Raw genomic sequence first — 18,270 nt, 5'->3', positions numbered from 1 at the left:
ATTTTTCTGAAAACAAAATAATGAACAAAAACAATAATGAGTAATGAATGAATCAGTCCTCTGTGAATTGTTTAGAAAAACGATTCGGTGAACGATTCAGTGACTCGTTTGCTCCCTCACGTTTTGTTCCTGAATAAATAATTGATTTTGAGAAAATTAGCTGAGTGAACGATTCAACGACTCCTTCACAAACATGTTCAGTTTCTGAATGAATCGTTTTTTTATTCAGTGTTGTCATTGTATAAATAGTTATTGTTGTGTAAGTCAATGACTCACGCATAAAAACAGCTACGTTTAAATTTTTTACAGAAATTTTCATATATGAGCATGAGTGTTGTATAAATGGAATATCACACTCTTAGACGCGAGATATAGCTGTAAATCGGCACGGCTGTGATTCAGGTTGAGTGCTGCAGGGAATCACAGTGTGCCGACATTCAGCCGCATCTCATGTCTAAGCGTGTGATATTGCATTTATACGACACTTCAATGTCACAAGTTTGTAAATATATAAACAAAAATAACAATGGAGTGTCTCTAAAAGTCCTCTTCTGTGTGAACTACTTCCTTCCCCAGTCTAAAGGCACGTTCACACCAAGAACGATAACTATAAAGATAATGATATTAGCGTCCACACCAGCGAACGATATTGTCTGTGTATTCTAAGCGGATGCGCGTCTGCTGCTTTAAATTCTCAAGCTCATTACAGCAGGATTGATTCTAATTGGTTGGCAATGTTTTTATCGTTCATCAGAAAAAAAAATCGTTCTGAAAGTGATTCCAACGATATTGTTTCTCTTTGCCTTTATCCTTATAGTTGTGGTGTGTACTCCGATATTCTTTAATATTGAGAACGATTTTTAGAACTATATCTTTATCGTTATCTTTATAGTTATCGTGTTTGGTGTGAACGGGCCTTAAAGGGATACTCCACCGTGTTTTCACTCAATCGCTTTGGCGCGCGGTGACACTTTGAAAGCACTTAGCTTAGCCCATTCATTCAATATGGGCCAAGCAGAGAAGCTACCAAACACCTCCACGTTTTCCCAATTTAAATACTGTTACTCGCGTAGTGTAACTCGACCTGGGACGGTAACACAAAACAAAACGTTGCGCTTTTCTAAGCGTGTAAAATGGATAACTATATTGTATGGCGGAATACCATGGCAAGTGCTTGTAAGCACTTCGTCTTGGCGCAGTAATATCTTCACTAGAGGGAGCGGGGGCCGGTGAGAGGATTTTTCACGAGTGAAGATATTACTGCGCCAAGACGAAGTGCTTACAAGGAGGTGTTTGGTAGCTTCTCTGCTTGGCCCATATTGAATGAATGGGCTAAGCTAAGTGCTTTCAAAGTGTCACGGCGCGCCAAAGCGATTGAGTGCACGCACTGAGACGAGAGAGGTATGTATCAACTCGTCTTAGGTAAGGGAAAAACATAGTTTAATATGAAAACACGGTGGAGTATCCCTTTAAAGTTGGCAGTCAACCTCTGAGCCCAAGCCTCCGTTACTAATTCCAGCAACAACTAATAGATTGATGAAACAAAAGACTGCTTGTCAGATTTAACCAAAAAGAGATATATCTCATGTTTAACCACTACAGAGACATCAGAGCCAGCGGTAAATTTCAGAAGATGTGGCTGAGGTGAGTGCTTTCTCCGAGGGTTTATGAGTGCTGATACTCTGGATCTCGCGTCTCTGAAAACATTGTTGCTAATTTTTAAATAGACTTTATTAACAAACAGCATATTTGACAGTACATAAAAGCAGAGCTGCACGATATATCGTTTCAGCATCGATATCGATATTGATATCGATATCGCAATGTTTTTTTACATTTGATTATTACATTTTGTACCTCAATACTATAAGACTTACCTGAAATATATAAAGCACCGCTTATTTCATTTGTATCATTGTTCTGTTATACGTATCTATGCTTATTCGTTTATTTTCTATACTAATTTACTCACCTACAAAATCTCTGCTTAATAATTGATTATTTTTATCCAAATAGAGCTATTCAAGTCATCTGTTGTTGTTGTTGTTTTTTCTCGCAATGTATATCGCAGAGAAACATAATATCGCAATGTGAGTTTTGTTCCAATATCGTGCAACCCTACGTACAAGCACATTCTCGCCTAAAATGCTCTTAAAACTTCATTCTGTTACACAAAACCATATAATTAAAAAAAAATGATAGTGGATTTGGGCGTCCCCCTTGAAACTCGCTGTGAGAAGTACGACAATTTCAGCAAGCGGAGTGATACGAACGGTGAAACTGAGTTCTGTCGGACTCTAATATCAACACTCTTATCAGCCAATCAGAATCGAGGATCAGAAATAGCTGTTGGATAAATATCTAACACTCATTTATATATTAAATGTGGTATATATTTGTCCATTTGCCATGATGTAGAATGTTTTTGAATATGTGAATCCTATTTTAAGAAGAAAGCTGAGCTATTGTCAAGCTACTGAATGTAGTTTAGTAGCATCAGTGTTTACTTAGTTACTCCAAATACAAACAAAGCAACATATTTGAGATGTAAATGAAAGCACACTGTGTATTTGCATTTAAATGCATCAAATTTTGAAACATTTTCCCACACATGTGCTCCAGATGTTTGTGTTGCTATAGTGACAGCTGTCGCAGTGGCACAATCATTTATATTCAAGCGTTTCCTCCACCAACAATGGCAGCTCCTCTTTGTTTCAGTGTTGAGGGCTCTCACTTCCTCTCCTCCTCTCCTGTGATTGATTTTACATTAGTGAAGCACACGTATTGATTTGAGCCGCTCGTTTGTCTGAGCGTTTCTGTCCTCGGACTCATTACGGTCCTGCAGTCTGTCTCTAACGCTTTTCACACCTTTCAGTGTGGTTTTAGCTTCAGGGCTTGAAAATATTTGTATTACTGCCGTGGTTATTGGTTCACATCTTATCGTGTGAAGTTCAGCATCTGACTGCATTACTAACTCTCAAATTTACTCTTAACTTAAGATCAGAAATTCAAGAGACCTTGAATGAAGGAAAATCCTGCCCCTTGCTCACCTTCATTTGTGAAGATGTTTTGCTGAATTTCAGAGCTGCTAATTTCAACACGGTGAGTGCAAGCTGACAATATAGTCCCTGCACAATATTCCAAGTTGTCTGAAAGCATTAATTTAATGTGTTACTTTGTTTCTTTTTATCTGTTTGTGAATCTTAAATGAAAATTGTTTCTACACCAAATTTTTGTTCAGTCTATATAGAGCTGTGCAATAATTCAGTTAACATGTTTTGCAATTATAAAATCAATCATGCAACTGAGATTTATATTTATTTACATGAGTATGGTTGTATGACTTCAGAAAAAAAAATATCTGGCATATTAATTACTTTTATGCTGCTATCTTGTCCATAGAAGCTTCATAGCAAAGAGTCACTTTTTAAAAGTCAATTTTAATAATAAAAATAAGAAATCAGTGCAAAAGTATATATTTATTTCAAATATAAATAAACATTTCATATGTTAGCTAAAAATCATAACATTTAAATCACCTTACAGATATTTGAAAAACATCATCTTTTGTGTCACAAAGTCTGAAAGTACTTTTTTTATTTTTATAGTTTATCTTAATCAAAAAAATAATTAAGAATTGGTAAATTTCAGTTGTCAATGGAAGTATTTAAGTTAACAATTATATATATATATTAATGAAATATAAATAAAATAAATGCATAAATATTTTATATATTATCAAAAGATTTGAAATAACATTTTAGTCACTTCACGGAATCTTAATCTACTTTTGTGTTGCCTGGAAGAAAGTAAATGCTCACTGACATTTGCTCAACCATCCGAAAACAATTTTTTTATTTTATAATGAACTGTTCCTTTAAAAATATTAGGGATGCTTCAAAACCGATACTTCTCTTGGTATCGGGTCCGACACTGAGCTCCTATACTTCTTACTCATACTTTATCGTAAATTTTCTTGTAAATTATCATGATAATTTTTTCAATATCAATCGATATCGATAATTATCACGATAAATGTCAAATCAATGTCAGTGCACGCACTGTGCATGTTTTATTTGCTACATGAGTGTTTCTGTATTACACGAGATGCTTTGGCGTATAAATCACAGCACGTTTCAGATAAAAAAACGCTAAGATTTGTAACAAATGGTCCCCTGCATTATTACAGCGAAGCTCGTAATTACAGTACAGCGCTGCTGCAATGGAGCAGCTCTAATGCTATTAAATTAAAGATGAGTTACCATAGTGCAAAACATTAACAGTGAAAGTAACTAAAACTTATAAAATAGATTTTAATGGGCATAATAAAGTGTTAAAATAACTGAAGGATATATCTATTTGATAAATGAAATTAACCAGCTAACATACTACCTATTCTTTTGGTTACTCTACACAATGTGTACAAACTTTACAAATACAATAAAAATATCGATATCGGTTCTAAGTATTGGCAAGTACCAAAAAACTTAAGTATCGTATCGGTAAAAAGGTATCGGCCGAGTACTGGAAAAAGTGGTATGGTCCTTAGAAAATATCACCCTGTTTCACATGTAAATAAGGAGTTGGGTCCTAATTTGCCCTTCCATCAAAAGACAAGCGTCTTGGCTGTTGCAGCAACCGCCGTCCGTCACACTGAAAGCTGTTTGTGTGGCGGCTCTGAGCCGCGTCCTGCATCTGAATGGGACCCTGTGTGGTCTCGGGAGTGTCCTGTTTACACTCCCCCCGTGAGCGCGTGTGAGGTCTCGTGTTGCTCTTGGAGCGCTCGGACACACGGGGGAAGTGCGAGGGAACCGGAGGAGCAAATGTTTGTGGAGGGCTGATGAAATCCACAGATGAATGGAAGAGCTTTTTCTGTCTTGTTTGCTCGGCGGTGGAATGTGAGGAGGCCTCAATCCTCACCAGCCCTTTGGAAAGAGGCTGATATCTAATGTGACAACATCTTACTATTTCTCATGTGTGCATGTGTCAGCTCAGTATGGAGAGAGCGGAGGTGTTCTCTTTCACTCCATGAACAAAGCATCTGTGGAATCTTTTCATTACACAGAAGATTCTTTACAGTGGAAATGGTTTCTTGAGATTAATTTCCATACACGGCAATTGTGACTCTTTATATCACAATTAAGAGATTTTTCTTGTAATTGCAATTGAGTTTATAGCTCACAGTTTTATCTCTCGATTCTGACTTTTGCAAGTTATTAAATGTGTGGTGAAAGCTTATAAATTGCAATTGTGAGATCACAAGTTCACAATTTTGAGTAAAAATTTTTTTTATTGTGAGTTTATATCTATATCTGTTATATTTTTTTCTGAGTTTTTGTCTTGCATTTTCAAGTTAGTTATTGGGAGATATATATACTCAGGATTTCTAAGGGGGGGGGCAGAATTGCAAATTTGTAACTTGCGATTGTTGGAAATAAACATGAAATTTGGAGAAAAATCTAGAATTGTGAGAGAGATACTTTTGAATTTGCAAGAAAAAAAAGATCTAAATTGTAAAATGTACCGTTGTTTGTAATATATTTATTCCAGGGTGGATTTTATTCTGATTCTGATTCTGATCTATAATCATGTCCATTTTAATCTTGAATTGTAACATTTAAAAAAAATTTAATTGTCCATTTTTCAATTAATGGTACATTTTCGTTTAGTCTATAAAATTAACATTTAAGTTAATGAGAAATTAATCCAAATTATTTGTTTATATTCAATAAGTGAATATACATTTGATATATTATCTAAAAACACCAAACATCTAAATAACATTGTAATGCTAATAAATAACAACATTAATTATACATTGTTACAATGACTAACATTGATTTATTTAATAGAATCTCATTTTCTTTCTCATTTTTAACAGTTTTTTTTTTTTGGAGGTGGGGTAAAAAATACTGAAAATAATTAGTATGTTGCTACTTACCCACTGTAATTTTTTCCTCATTATTATTAACAGAATAAATATTTAAAAGAAAAAACTTTTTTTGTCAATAATTGTGTTGACTAAATTATCATTGGTTGTGGCAAAAGTAATAATAATAAAAAATGTCAGATGTTTGGTGTATCTCAGGTTTAGCTCTGTAGGTGATCTCATCTCATCTGCACTCAATTATTTGATATATCGCTCTATCACTAGCGTAGCTGCTCTTAGCACGGTGATGAGTTGTAAAGCTCGCAGCACTAAGAAAGTCTAAGAAGTCCTGTTCATTCATAACTCCGAGTGAAAGAACAGAACAGAATCACACGTTCCAGTGAGAGAAATATGAACTGGCCTCAGAGCTGTTGTGTGAATGTCTGTCACGTCTGTGTGTGTGTGTGTGTGTGTGTGGATGGATTTGTCTGCCTTCAGGCTGTAGACAGCTCCAAGCTGTGTTTAATGATTCCCCTCCGGTATCTCTCCGTCACATCAGGGATGGATGCAGTGAGATCGGAGGCTGGATCTTTCCAGACGTGCATACAGCATGTGGATGGATCACACACGACATTATTTGCTCGAGCTGCACGCTTGTGTTTGTTTTCTTACTTTTCTATGTGGGCTGCAAGCAGAACTCTGGAATCTTCACTCCTCCAGTGAGTGTGTGTGTGTGTGTGTGTGTGTGTGTGTGTGTGTGTGCTGGGATGTTCGTGTATTCCCTCTCAAAACACCAGCAGGCTGACAGAGCAGCTGTTTGATATTCTGTCACTCGGCTTCAGAGCCACAGCTTCTGTGTGATTGAATGAATGAATGCACTAGAGGAACATGGGTAGCAAACTAGCCAACACAGTGCTAGCTTGCAAAGGCGCTCTGAAAGATTTATTGCACAATGCTGAAATGTAATACTTCGAGCTACAGGTTTGAACAACTACCAACTTAAGTTTAGTAGTACTAGTGCTAGTTTAAGTAAATGAAGCGCTGTTAGAGTTTGTGTGTTTGTGTGTGTTGAGTTTGTCAGTGTGTTTATGATGGTCTCATCTGTGCAGACGGAGTATTAGTGTTTGTCTAGTCTGAATGCATGTTTGCATATGTGAACTGAGCGCGTTTCTCTCTGACAGGTTCAGTAAAGTGTTTACACACGGTGGCTCCGTCTACCATCAGCACATTGTTGTGTCCTTATTTGCCCAGCTTGAGTCCTGATGCAGTCACACATCTCCAGTGAAGGAGAACCGTTCGAGTGTTGTGTCTTCAGGCCTGTTGCGTCGGCGCTCTGGGATTTTGTGTGGCGCTAAAAGCAGTGTGTGTTTGTGTGTGTGTGTGTGTGGGAGTCGAGTCATAGGCTCGGGCTAATTTACAGACCTGTCAGCAGACCTCTCTCTCTCTCTCTCTCACACACACACACACACACACACACACACACACACACTACTCTAGTGCTTCTGGACCACACCAAGTCCTACATCAGCCCGGACACCTAAATAGCCCAGGAGAGCATTAGGATGTCAGAGACGCTCTGGGCTCTCATACATTCAGCTGTTAGAGAGAGTGCCGTCTGAATTATAAAGCTCTTCCACAAACTTCAGGAACATCTTTGAACTACTGCAGAAATAACTATCTTCTCTGTGTTTGTGTTTGTGTGTAAGGATCCTCAGTGGTGTTTAAGGTCTGGTTATTTGTGCTTCATCTTTTGATGAAGTTTCACAGCAATTAATTGCACAAAGAGTTGTGTTTTTCCTTTTTAGATGAAAAAATATTAAATATTTAGTGCACTCTTGTGCTAAATTTGATTTAATGTTTGTCTTCTACATACATTACTTACCTTTGTCATGTTCACAACAAAGGATGAAATCAACAACACTTTAGAAGTCGCATTCAAATTATTATGATTTTTTTAGGTGTGTGTGTGTGTGTGTGTGTGTGTCATATCAGGACTCAACTCTGTATAATGACATGGGTATGACACAGGTATTAGACGGAGAGGGTGACTTATGAGGACATGACCCATGTCCCCATTTTTCAAAACGCTTATAAATCATACAGAATGAGTTTTTTTGAGAAAGTAAAAATGCACAAAGTTTCCTGTTAGGGTTAGGTGTAGGGTTGGTGTAGGGCGATAGAATATACAGTTTGTACAGAATAAAAACCATTACACCTATGGGATGTGTGTGTGTTTGTGTGTGTGTGATCACTCAACAGTTAAGGGTCATTTAGTGTATATATCTTTTGAAACTGTTCTTTTATTCCTTATTTGAGATGAATGTTAATTTGTGGCAGGCTTTGAATAAACTCTATTTAAATGAGCAAGTTGGTGAGTTAAACTGGAATTCGAAGTCAAATCTGTTTCTCTCCATTGAAATGAGCCTCTTCAGTTAATTAGTATGCATTAATCAGTGTATTAATAAAATGAGTGGAATATGTTGGCGAACAAACCCTCCGTCGTGCTCTTCAAACATGCTTAATGGCTGCTCGTCTCCCGAGTTTATTTGCTAATTGGTTTGACGACACCATTAGTGTTATTTACTTAATTTCTCCAGAGTTAGCAAAGCATCTCATCTCCGTCTGTAGCTCCTCGGGGGTTGGCTATTTGAATTGTTCTCACTTAATTTCTTCATTGTGTCAGTGTTGAGATGAACTGAGCTTTACTGATCTGTTCGTTCTGGCAGGACTTCCTCGGTTCCTCAGTCAGCCGGAGGGTGTGTCGGTGCGCTCGGGCGGCTCTGAGATGCTGAGCTGCGAGGTGACCGAAGAGCTCGTCCCGTTCACCCGCTGGGAGAGAGACGGTCGGCCCGTGGAGCTGGACACCAGGGTCATACAGCTGCCCAGTGGAGCTCTGGTCATCAGCAACGCCTCCCAGAGCGACGCCGGTCTCTACCACTGCACCATCGACGGCCTGGGACCACCCAAAACCACAGAGGACGCAGAACTACAGGTGTCTGCAGGTACACACAGGGAACAAAGTTATTCTGACAGGTTAAAAATAAGTGATATATATATATATATATCCATTTACGTCAAATTCTTCCATGTGATCAATGCATTAAGTTAGAATAATAAGACACTGTATGGTTGTTACTTTTCAAATTAAATCAATATCAACAAACTCCATCGGTTCAAATGCATAAATAATGTTATTAGAATAATGTTTGACTTTTTTTGCTTACTTTTTTGATATACAAATATGAAATGTTCATTGTGTGTTGCTCGCAGATGCACGACTGTATTGCTGTGGCTTTGTTTAGAACTAGTTTTGTTTTTAGCAAAATGGAGCGAAAATGATCCACAGTGTGTCTTAAATGTAAGTCATGTAATATTGTTAATTTAACTAAAGTTGTATAAAATCAATATCACATTTGGAAACCAGCAGAATCTCTCCTGGTCGTGTGATGTTGCATATACTATATAGAATATTTATATTTTTGTTTCTACTGCAGTATGTTTGTCGATGTTTGTTTCTTTGTGTGTGCTGTGAGCTGACGCGACCTCAATACTGTCAATATATTATCTGTTATTAGTCACCGTTTACACTGAAAGTAATAAAAGTAAAAATAAAGTAAAAATTGATAGCCTGAATGCACTGTAAGTCGCTTTGGATAAAAGTGTCTGCTACATGCATAAATGTAATATAATATATATATATATATATATACTATATACACACACAGTGGCAAAAATTATTAGAACAGTGGTATTTTCACTTTCTAAAAATGGGTTTAAGTCAGTTTTTCAGGGAGCTTTGCGGGTAGCTTTCTAGAAGCATCTCGGAAAATTATAAAATGAAGTAGAATAAAAAAAAAATAAATTTGATTTTTTTAAATTATGAATTCTTTCAAATGTTCATGAGACGATACAGTTTGTTTATAAAAAATTAAATATATTTATACACACTTATTATAACATTTTAAAGTAAATTAATTTTTTATTATACTATTATAAATATATTATCATTATTATTTTATTATTACAATAAATTAAATATATTATCATAAGTAAAATAATAATTGTATTATTATTATTATTATTATTATTATTATTATTGTAAGTTTTATTCATTGAATTGTGAGTTTACTGATAAGATCATTTATGGTCACATTTGTGCTATTTTTGTGTGTTTTTGCAGATTCTGGTGTTGAAGAAAAGCTGGAGACTCTCCAGGGCCCGGTTTCTGTGGTGAAGGTTATCGGGGAGAGCGTGTTATTACCGTGCGTCATGAAGGGATTCCCCGTGCCCGTGATTCGCTGGACGTTTAACGACCGGCCGGTTGACGAGAGGTGAGTGTATCAGAACCCGAACCCTTAAGAAAGAAACACCAATAAATCACGTTTGCACAGAGAACCATACGTTATCAAAATTGGCTGGATGCAAGAAATTTGTTCAGTTATGAGATCAGAGCACGTCGGTGGTTTGGCAGACTAAAGCGAACTTGTAACGAATCAGCGCACACATAAAGAATCCATTCAGTTGCTCTTAATCGTGCTATCGACTATTCAACGTCTGTCCAAATTCCTCAGCGTAAAATATCCGCATTATCCGGCGGAGGTAATTACTGACGCCTGGATATCATCACCACGTGACCATTGTGTCGTTTGGCATAGTTGAATGATGCTCTTATCTGGAGCGTGGCTTCGTCTGAAGTCACACTCGCCATTTACACGCAGTAAATTGCCTTACATAGTTTACCTGATAGCCGCTGTCCTCTCTCCCACCCGGTTTTCCTGAGGAGGGTTGGCTGTTGTCATGCGGTGGACATGAATAATGTAGAAAGGCCTGGATTGTCACGGCATGTAAATGGGCTGTCAGGGCCACAGAGCGCTGTCATTCATTATTACCCTCTCTATTCACCCTGATGGGATTTCAGCCGAGGGTTTATGGTGTTTGCATTGTGGACGTGCAGAAGCGATTACATGCGTTTTATTGCTGCTTTGTCTCTTTTGATTTCCTAACTCTCTGCGTATGATCCCTTTACACACTAGGGTTGTATTACTGCATTTACTGATCTACAGTCTGCATCCAAACACATTCAAGGTCAGCAGCCAGCATCTAGTGGATTAGATTAATAAATCACTACTGTTACTATCGATCATATTAAGATTTAGAGTTAACCACTTACCCTGAGTATTAAACTTGTAAATGACATACATTTTTATTAGCTTTTTTTTTGTTGCATATTTACATTTATTTCAATTTTTACTTCGTGCTTTTGTTTTCTTAAATATTTATTTTTACTTTTTATTTGTGTTTCAGTTCAGGTAATTTTATTATTTGCACTTAGTACAAGGCAACATTTATAAAGTATAATATTTTTATTTAAAGTTTAAGTTTGCACCACTTTCCTTTGTGCACATTAATTGGTTGTTTTATTTAATTTGTTTATTTATTTATATTGTATTATATCTGTATATCTGATATGGTTTAAAATGTAGTAGAACATAGGGCTGTAGTACTCGAGTCCGGTCTTGGACTCGAGTCCGGACTCGAGACATTTTTCTGTCGTCTCGGACTTGTCTCGGACTCATTGAATTTGCACTCGGACTTGTCTCGGACTTGGCCATTGGACTCGCCAAGTCTTCTAGTTGGTCTCGACCGAGTCCAGCAAAAAAATTAAAATAAAAAATGTCTCCTTCAAAACAAAACCACATTTGCATGATGTCGCGACTGAAACTGTGTGGAAAACGCTAGGCGCGCCGCTCTCCTTATTTCCAAAGCACTCTGTAATCTGCGCTCGCGCTCCAGTGGCGTCTGCTGTTGCTGGGCAACCATGACCCGCTCTCCATGATGACGCAGAAGTTTCAGCAAAGAATAAATGGAATTCCAGCACTTAAAATCACTTGCAGTAGCTCTGCTAATAGATTCATTTAAAAAATGACTATCCTTGTACAACTATGATAATCTGTTTCTCCATCTTGCCTTAGCTTTCAGTATTGTTCCGGGAAAGGATGTGCATGACCAGTGGTGCACTTACTGCGACCTGAAAAGTTTAGATGTTTCTAATTTAATTTTCTACCTGTTAGATTGTGTTTTATTTACGTCTACACCTAGATAGCCTTTTTTTTTTATCAATAAACGCGTATTAATGTATAGCCTTATGCAACAATTAAATATGTAAATTTTAAAAACTTTATATATGACATTACATATTTACATTTTCATGTAACAGCCAGTATTTGTATCTGTAACAATCACAAATTTTTTCCTATCTGCATTCGGATACAACATCGTAGCCTACAGTTACTTGATAAGACTGTTATGACTTTTTATATATTTTTTCGTAGTTATCACTGAACAAGTATGTCGTGTTAAACTGAATTAATTATTAATTTCTAAAATAATATTTATTATGCAAGCAGAGAGATGTCATGACAAACGTGTCATAGTGATCATTTGAACACGACTGAATCTATTCAATGCACATTCTCATTACGCAGAACACTTTGAGCGAGTCTATAATGTAGAGTCGACTTCACTAAACAGATGTGTGTGTGCCGCGCAAACCAGCAAAACATAAAGATGCAAACATGTAGGACAAGTAGACAATGTATCCGTATCGAAGCTGATTATTAGCCTACTCTTGAGAGAGAACTGATTTGGTTTTTGAGAGACTGAGACGCGCAGCGCGGCTGTTTGATTGGTGAGCGCGCTGTGCTTATTCCATTCATTCGTATCATGGTAGCCTAAGCTTTCAATATTTGCCTTTTAAATATATACAAATAATATAACGTGTAGCTATGATGTATTATTATAGGTAAAATTACTCTTGCAATGCTCTGATTTCTGAGAGATGCACAGAGAGGCGACAACAATGCGGTGTTTGATTTGCGCGCTTTTCACTCATAAAGTTTACATTCATTCACTTCTGGCGCTGATCCCCTGGCTCACCTGTTATCTAGCAAACACCAGACTGTTTCAGCTTCAGCCGAGTATTCAGGCAGAATTATTCCTTGTCCGTTATTCGTTTTTTAAGCCATTATCCGTGCCATTCCGAATAAGGTATTCGGCTTCAGGCACAACCCTAATTATTACATTACATAGGCCTATTTTATTTTTACATGCAACATAGATAAGGTCATATAGTAACAGCTCCACGCAATATTGTAATTCTAAAATTCACGTCGTACTTGCAAACACTTTGTATGCATTATGGTTAATGCATGCTGGAGTAGTCGATTGTTTCCGACAGTGCTCGACTAGTCTATGCAAACACTAGCACAGTATGACAAAAATTGCTGTATTTATGTGCGCATGCCCAGTAGAGCCAAACGTATCCATTCTAGCCTTGCTGCGCGCATTTGTCATATCCCGAGCTTTGCGTGTGTCTGTGCACTGTGCCAATTAGGCATAGTCATATACATTTTTGACCACAGATATAATGTCAACAAAAAATAAAGTACATAAAAATTATTTGACCTTACAGTTCCAAACTTTGTTTGTTTATCCAAGTTTAGCTTCCAGGGTCGGACTGGGGGTAAAACCAGTACTCATTAGCAAGGCCCCAAAGGAAGAGAGGGCCCTTGAAAAGTATGAATCTGAAATATATTTTATTTTACCTGGATATTTTCATGGTTGGGGGGCATGGGGGCCCATCAGGACTGCATATGCATAGGGCCCAGGATCTTGTTTAACGCCCCTGTTAGCTTTAACCCTAATTATACACACTTGAACCTAATCAAGCTCTTACTAGACACACTAATCTTCCAGGTGTTTTAAGGCCAGTTGGAGCTAAACTTTTCAGGACATTGGTCATCCAGGATGTAGTTTGGAGACCCCTGTCCTACAGAGTTGTTACTTTGCACATGCTTTTTGATCATTACAAATAATAATGTAAAATGATTTTCTTAGAATAGGAGATATGCTTTCTCTCGCATCACAAACATTATCAGTAGTTAAGTATGTGGTCTTGAATAGGACCCTTTTTTCACTCATTTGGACTCGGTCTTGGACTTGGACTCGAAACTTTTGGACTTGGACTTGACTTGGACTCGAACCTCTTTGGACTCGGTCTTGACTCGGTCTCGACTAGTCCTGGACTTGGACTTGACTTGGACTCGACAAAGCTGGACTTGACTACAGCTCTAGTAGAACATTTTTTATTTATAAGAAATACACCAGAAATGTATATATACACCCCTTTCTTTTGTGCTTATGCATATATTTATAATTTGGGATAGTTTAAGGTAAAAGTAACAAGAAGACTGCCCTTCACATCTGTGAGTCAGATCAGAGGATTGTGTAGGTGGTGTATTTAGGAAGGCTGTTTTCTGACAGTCGCTGTCCTAATAAGATTGGGGATAAAGCTCCATCCCTGCTGCGGCTCATGCAAAATTAATGATGTTTTTCTTTCTTTTATACATTTTATTGTGAAACACAATTTAGGAATTATAGACGGAAAGTGCTTTAAGAAAGGAAATCCTGTTTCTTTTGTAAATGGTAAAAATATATGTAAATATATGTTTGTATATATTAAGTATATAAAAATACTTACATATAGTTTTTTATTTTTAATTACAATTCTAATATATTACCTGATTATTAACATATATTTTAGTAGTAATTGCATTAATCTAGTTATGTAGCCTTTAGGTATAACAGAATATTTAACATTTATAAGAAAAATATTAGAAATTTATATATTCACCCCATATATATATGTATGCATATGTATATATATATATATATATATATATATATATATATATATATATATATATATATATATATAATATTATTATATATATATATATAATATTATTATATATATATATATATATATATATATAATATTATTATTATATACAATTTATTACATTATTCCCAATTTATTTATATATATATATATATATATATATATGTATGTGTGTGTGTGTGTGTGTTTGTATGTATATATATATATATATATATATATATATATATATATATATATATTAGTGCTGTCAAAATTAGCGCGTTAACGCATTCGATTAATTTGAAATATTTAACGCGTTAAAAAAAAATAACGCAATTAACGCGGTTGCAGTTTTTTTTTATTTCCAGTTGTGGCCTATGTGTGTTCAACGTGCAAAGAAATATGGATAAGACCAAGGAAGGACTTTTAGACGGAAAGTTTCAGTATAAAACTCTGCCGGATTACTCTTCAGTCTGCCACAAGAAACATTACTCTTCATTTAGTCTGCCACAAGAAACAGCAACATTAAAATCATGAACTCAAATGTCATTGTTTTAAAAAAAAAAAAAACAATGACTGTAACAGTGCGTAAATCAGACCTTTCTGTAACGCTAACGTTAATAAGCTTAAACGAAAATAACGAAATAATTGTGTAGCGGAGTATTTTTTGTACACAGTGCCGCGAACTGTCAATCACTCCTGTACGCGTGCATCACTGTCCTCCTCAGCTGCAGCAACTTGCGCTCTCTCTCTTCATCAAGCTTTAAAACAATATTTGTGCATAGGCTATAGATTAATTAGATAAATGAATATCTAAATTTGTGCCTTGCCGTCTACGGTATTTTTTTAGAACTTAGATAAAAGATGCTGCAGCCAATGAACAGCCAGCGGGGGCTGCAGGACGACTCAACCTCCGCAGACAGTTTTTAATGTTTATCAGACAATAAATACTCAAGATTTTGCTTTAGTATAACTCACAACGAGTTTCACACACCTTCTCCGGCCACGTTGAGTTGTTGACACTTAACAGTGGGAAAAGCTACACATGCGCTATTCACTTGTGTAACTTAAGGGTGAATGGGTAATGTAGTTTCTGCTCTGGGTGGGATGAATTAGGAAGCTTGCATTGTGAAGGGCGCTCTGAAAATCGGCAGTGCAGGTAAAAGATTAAAACCTCTATTAAAACAGATGTCCAAATGAGCGTACCGGTACGCTACAAGCACGTTCTGGGCGCACGGAGAGGTGGCGGTACGCTCAAGACCTATATTTGGAAGTGGCGGTACTGAGTACCAGTGCATACCGGCCCACTTAAAGCACTGGCAATGACTATACTTTGGAATTTTTTTGCAGTCCACCTAGAATTCAACATGGAAATCATTTTTGTTTTTTATTGGCATTGATTGTTTTGAAATTCAAATGGTACTTACATGCCTGTGTTTTTATTTCTGTAATAAATATAGCTTTCAAGCCAACAGTTAATTTGGAGGATATTGATGGTTTATTGCAGGTATGTTGTTTACATGAGAAAATCTGTGTTACAAGTTAAAAAAAAATTCCAATAAACAATCATATTTTGAATTTAATTAGTTTCTTTGTCTTGAGTTTACATTAATTATTTACATTTTACATTTACATATCCAAAAAGTTTCAGTCTTTTAATTGCGATTAATCGCGATTAATTTTAAAAAATTGTGCGATTAATTAGTTACTTTTTTTTTAATCGATTGACAGCACTAATATATATATATATATATATATATATATATATATATATATATATATATATATATATATATATATATATGTATATGTATATATGTGTGCATAATAAATATAAACAGTACACATACACACGTAATGTAAACAAAAACATTTATTTTGGATGTGATTAATCATTTTACAGCACATAGATATATATATATATATACAACACAATTTATTTTTTTGTTTTTGCACAAAAATAATAATACAAAAAAATCCTGTATGAAACGAGATGAAAATATATTTGCAGCATCATTTAAGGTTCATATGGTGATCATGCCGTTTTAAATGCTGTGTATGAAGTGTTTGGACCAGAGTTTGCAGTCTTGACAGAATTGAATTGGGATTGGTTGAGCTTCTGTTGTAATGATTCGATCCCACCCACCGTAATTTGAAACGACGCGTTCCATAAAGATTGAATTGATCGTATTAAAAAGAGCTGAGCAGACTAATCATGACCTGTTTAAGCCGCTAACTCGCGTGCGTCTCTCACGGCTTCCTCCGATGAGGTTTGTTGTCAGTTCACGCTGGCGATTGAAAGCGGCTAAATGTCTAATTGCGGTTCTTTGCCGGTTGTCTGTGCAGGACTGATGATTGCTGACAGACTCCATTTACAGCGTAATTGCTTCTCTCATGGTCTTCGGGCGATGTAATGTATTCCTGATGCTGGATACATTCTAATAATGTCATATTACCCACAATGCCCAGTCCCTCAGAGGGGTAGACAGAGTCCATCACGGCTCACACAACATCTGTAGTCTGTGTGTGTGTGTGTGTGTGTGTGTGTGTGTGTGTGTGTGATAGTGATACAAATCCTCCATTCAAATTTTCATTTTTCCCTGTTGAGTTTGAGTCTTTACTCAAAAAGGGGGGTAAAAGCCCCTCTGTGAGTGAAGACAGACAGGAGACTGTGACTGAAATGATTTAAAATGAAACTTCACATAAAAATAGATGTTTCTATTATGTTTCAAACTTTTGAAGGACTAATATAGGATTTTTAAAGGCTCTTAAAGTTGCATTTTGAACTATTAAAATATGAGAAAACGATAATCCCTCACACTATCAACTTGCAAAACAATTAAAGAAATACTTTAATAGCAACGTTTCGATCGTATGCTACAAGGTTGATGCCTGATGAAGATCATACGATCGAAACGTTGCTATTAAAGTATTTATTTTATTGTTTTGCAAGTTGATAGTGTGCGGGATTATCTTGTTTTCTCATATTTTGACTATATAAGTCTTTTTTCCTACGCACGTATCTATGACCTACAGGCATGCGACGCTAATTGATCATAAATTATTAAAATAAAACATTTCTAAATGTTTAAGTCCATATTGAATATGTATGAAAAATATTGCGTATTTAATTGTGCATGCTTATTTCTTGTGTATTTTTTTTCTTTTCATTTAATATGCCTTTCCCATCATCTAAAGTGCACTTAAAGGTAGTCTTTAAAATAAAATACAAATTTAATAACACTGTTTAATGTAATGTTTACCAAATCTCAAATATATATGCAAGTAGAAATAAGTAAGCGTAAAATGAAATAAATGTTGCTATTTATTTATTAATTCCTTTAGAATTTATTTCGTGCTTTTAATTTACTTTTTTAATTTAAAAATGCTTTTTTTTTTTTTTTACCTTGTTAAGTACATTTTAAAAATGTTTAGAGGTCACTATGAATGTTGACTGCAATGGAATTGTGTGTAAAATAGTATAAATAAATAGCACCATACTGGTTTAGAATTACATTAGTGGAGATTTGTCATTACGTGAATTAAGCTTTTCAGGTAGTACTATGCCAAGAATGAAGACCGAAAGCTTAAACCGTACAAATCTCATATGCTTAGAGGCCTTAGATTTCAGCAGGAGAAGCGGTGCTGAATAAGTCACATTCTTCGCCCTCTCCATTGTTTG

The 18,270-nt window shown here is 35.9% G+C and overlaps 1 protein-coding gene across 5 annotated transcripts in view; it reads left to right on the top strand.

The window, feature by feature from the left end:
• Window positions 1-18,270, top strand: part of LOC113098796 (neogenin) — an 83,751-nt gene that overhangs the window by 50,087 nt on the left and 15,394 nt on the right. For all 5 annotated transcript variants that reach the window (XM_026263885.1, XM_026263884.1, XM_026263888.1 and 2 more), the window contains 2 exons: window positions 8,596-8,871; window positions 10,050-10,200. In XM_026263885.1, coding sequence (XP_026119670.1) covers window positions 8,596-8,871; window positions 10,050-10,200 — 427 coding nt within the window. The remainder of the gene's footprint in view (window positions 1-8,595; window positions 8,872-10,049; window positions 10,201-18,270) is intronic.

The sequence above is a fragment of the Carassius auratus genome, unplaced genomic scaffold (assembly GCF_003368295.1).
Source record: "Carassius auratus strain Wakin unplaced genomic scaffold, ASM336829v1 scaf_tig00216674, whole genome shotgun sequence".
NCBI classification, from domain to species: Eukaryota; Metazoa; Chordata; class Actinopteri; order Cypriniformes; family Cyprinidae; genus Carassius; species Carassius auratus.
This window is presented reverse-complemented; position numbering and strand designations above follow the sequence as displayed.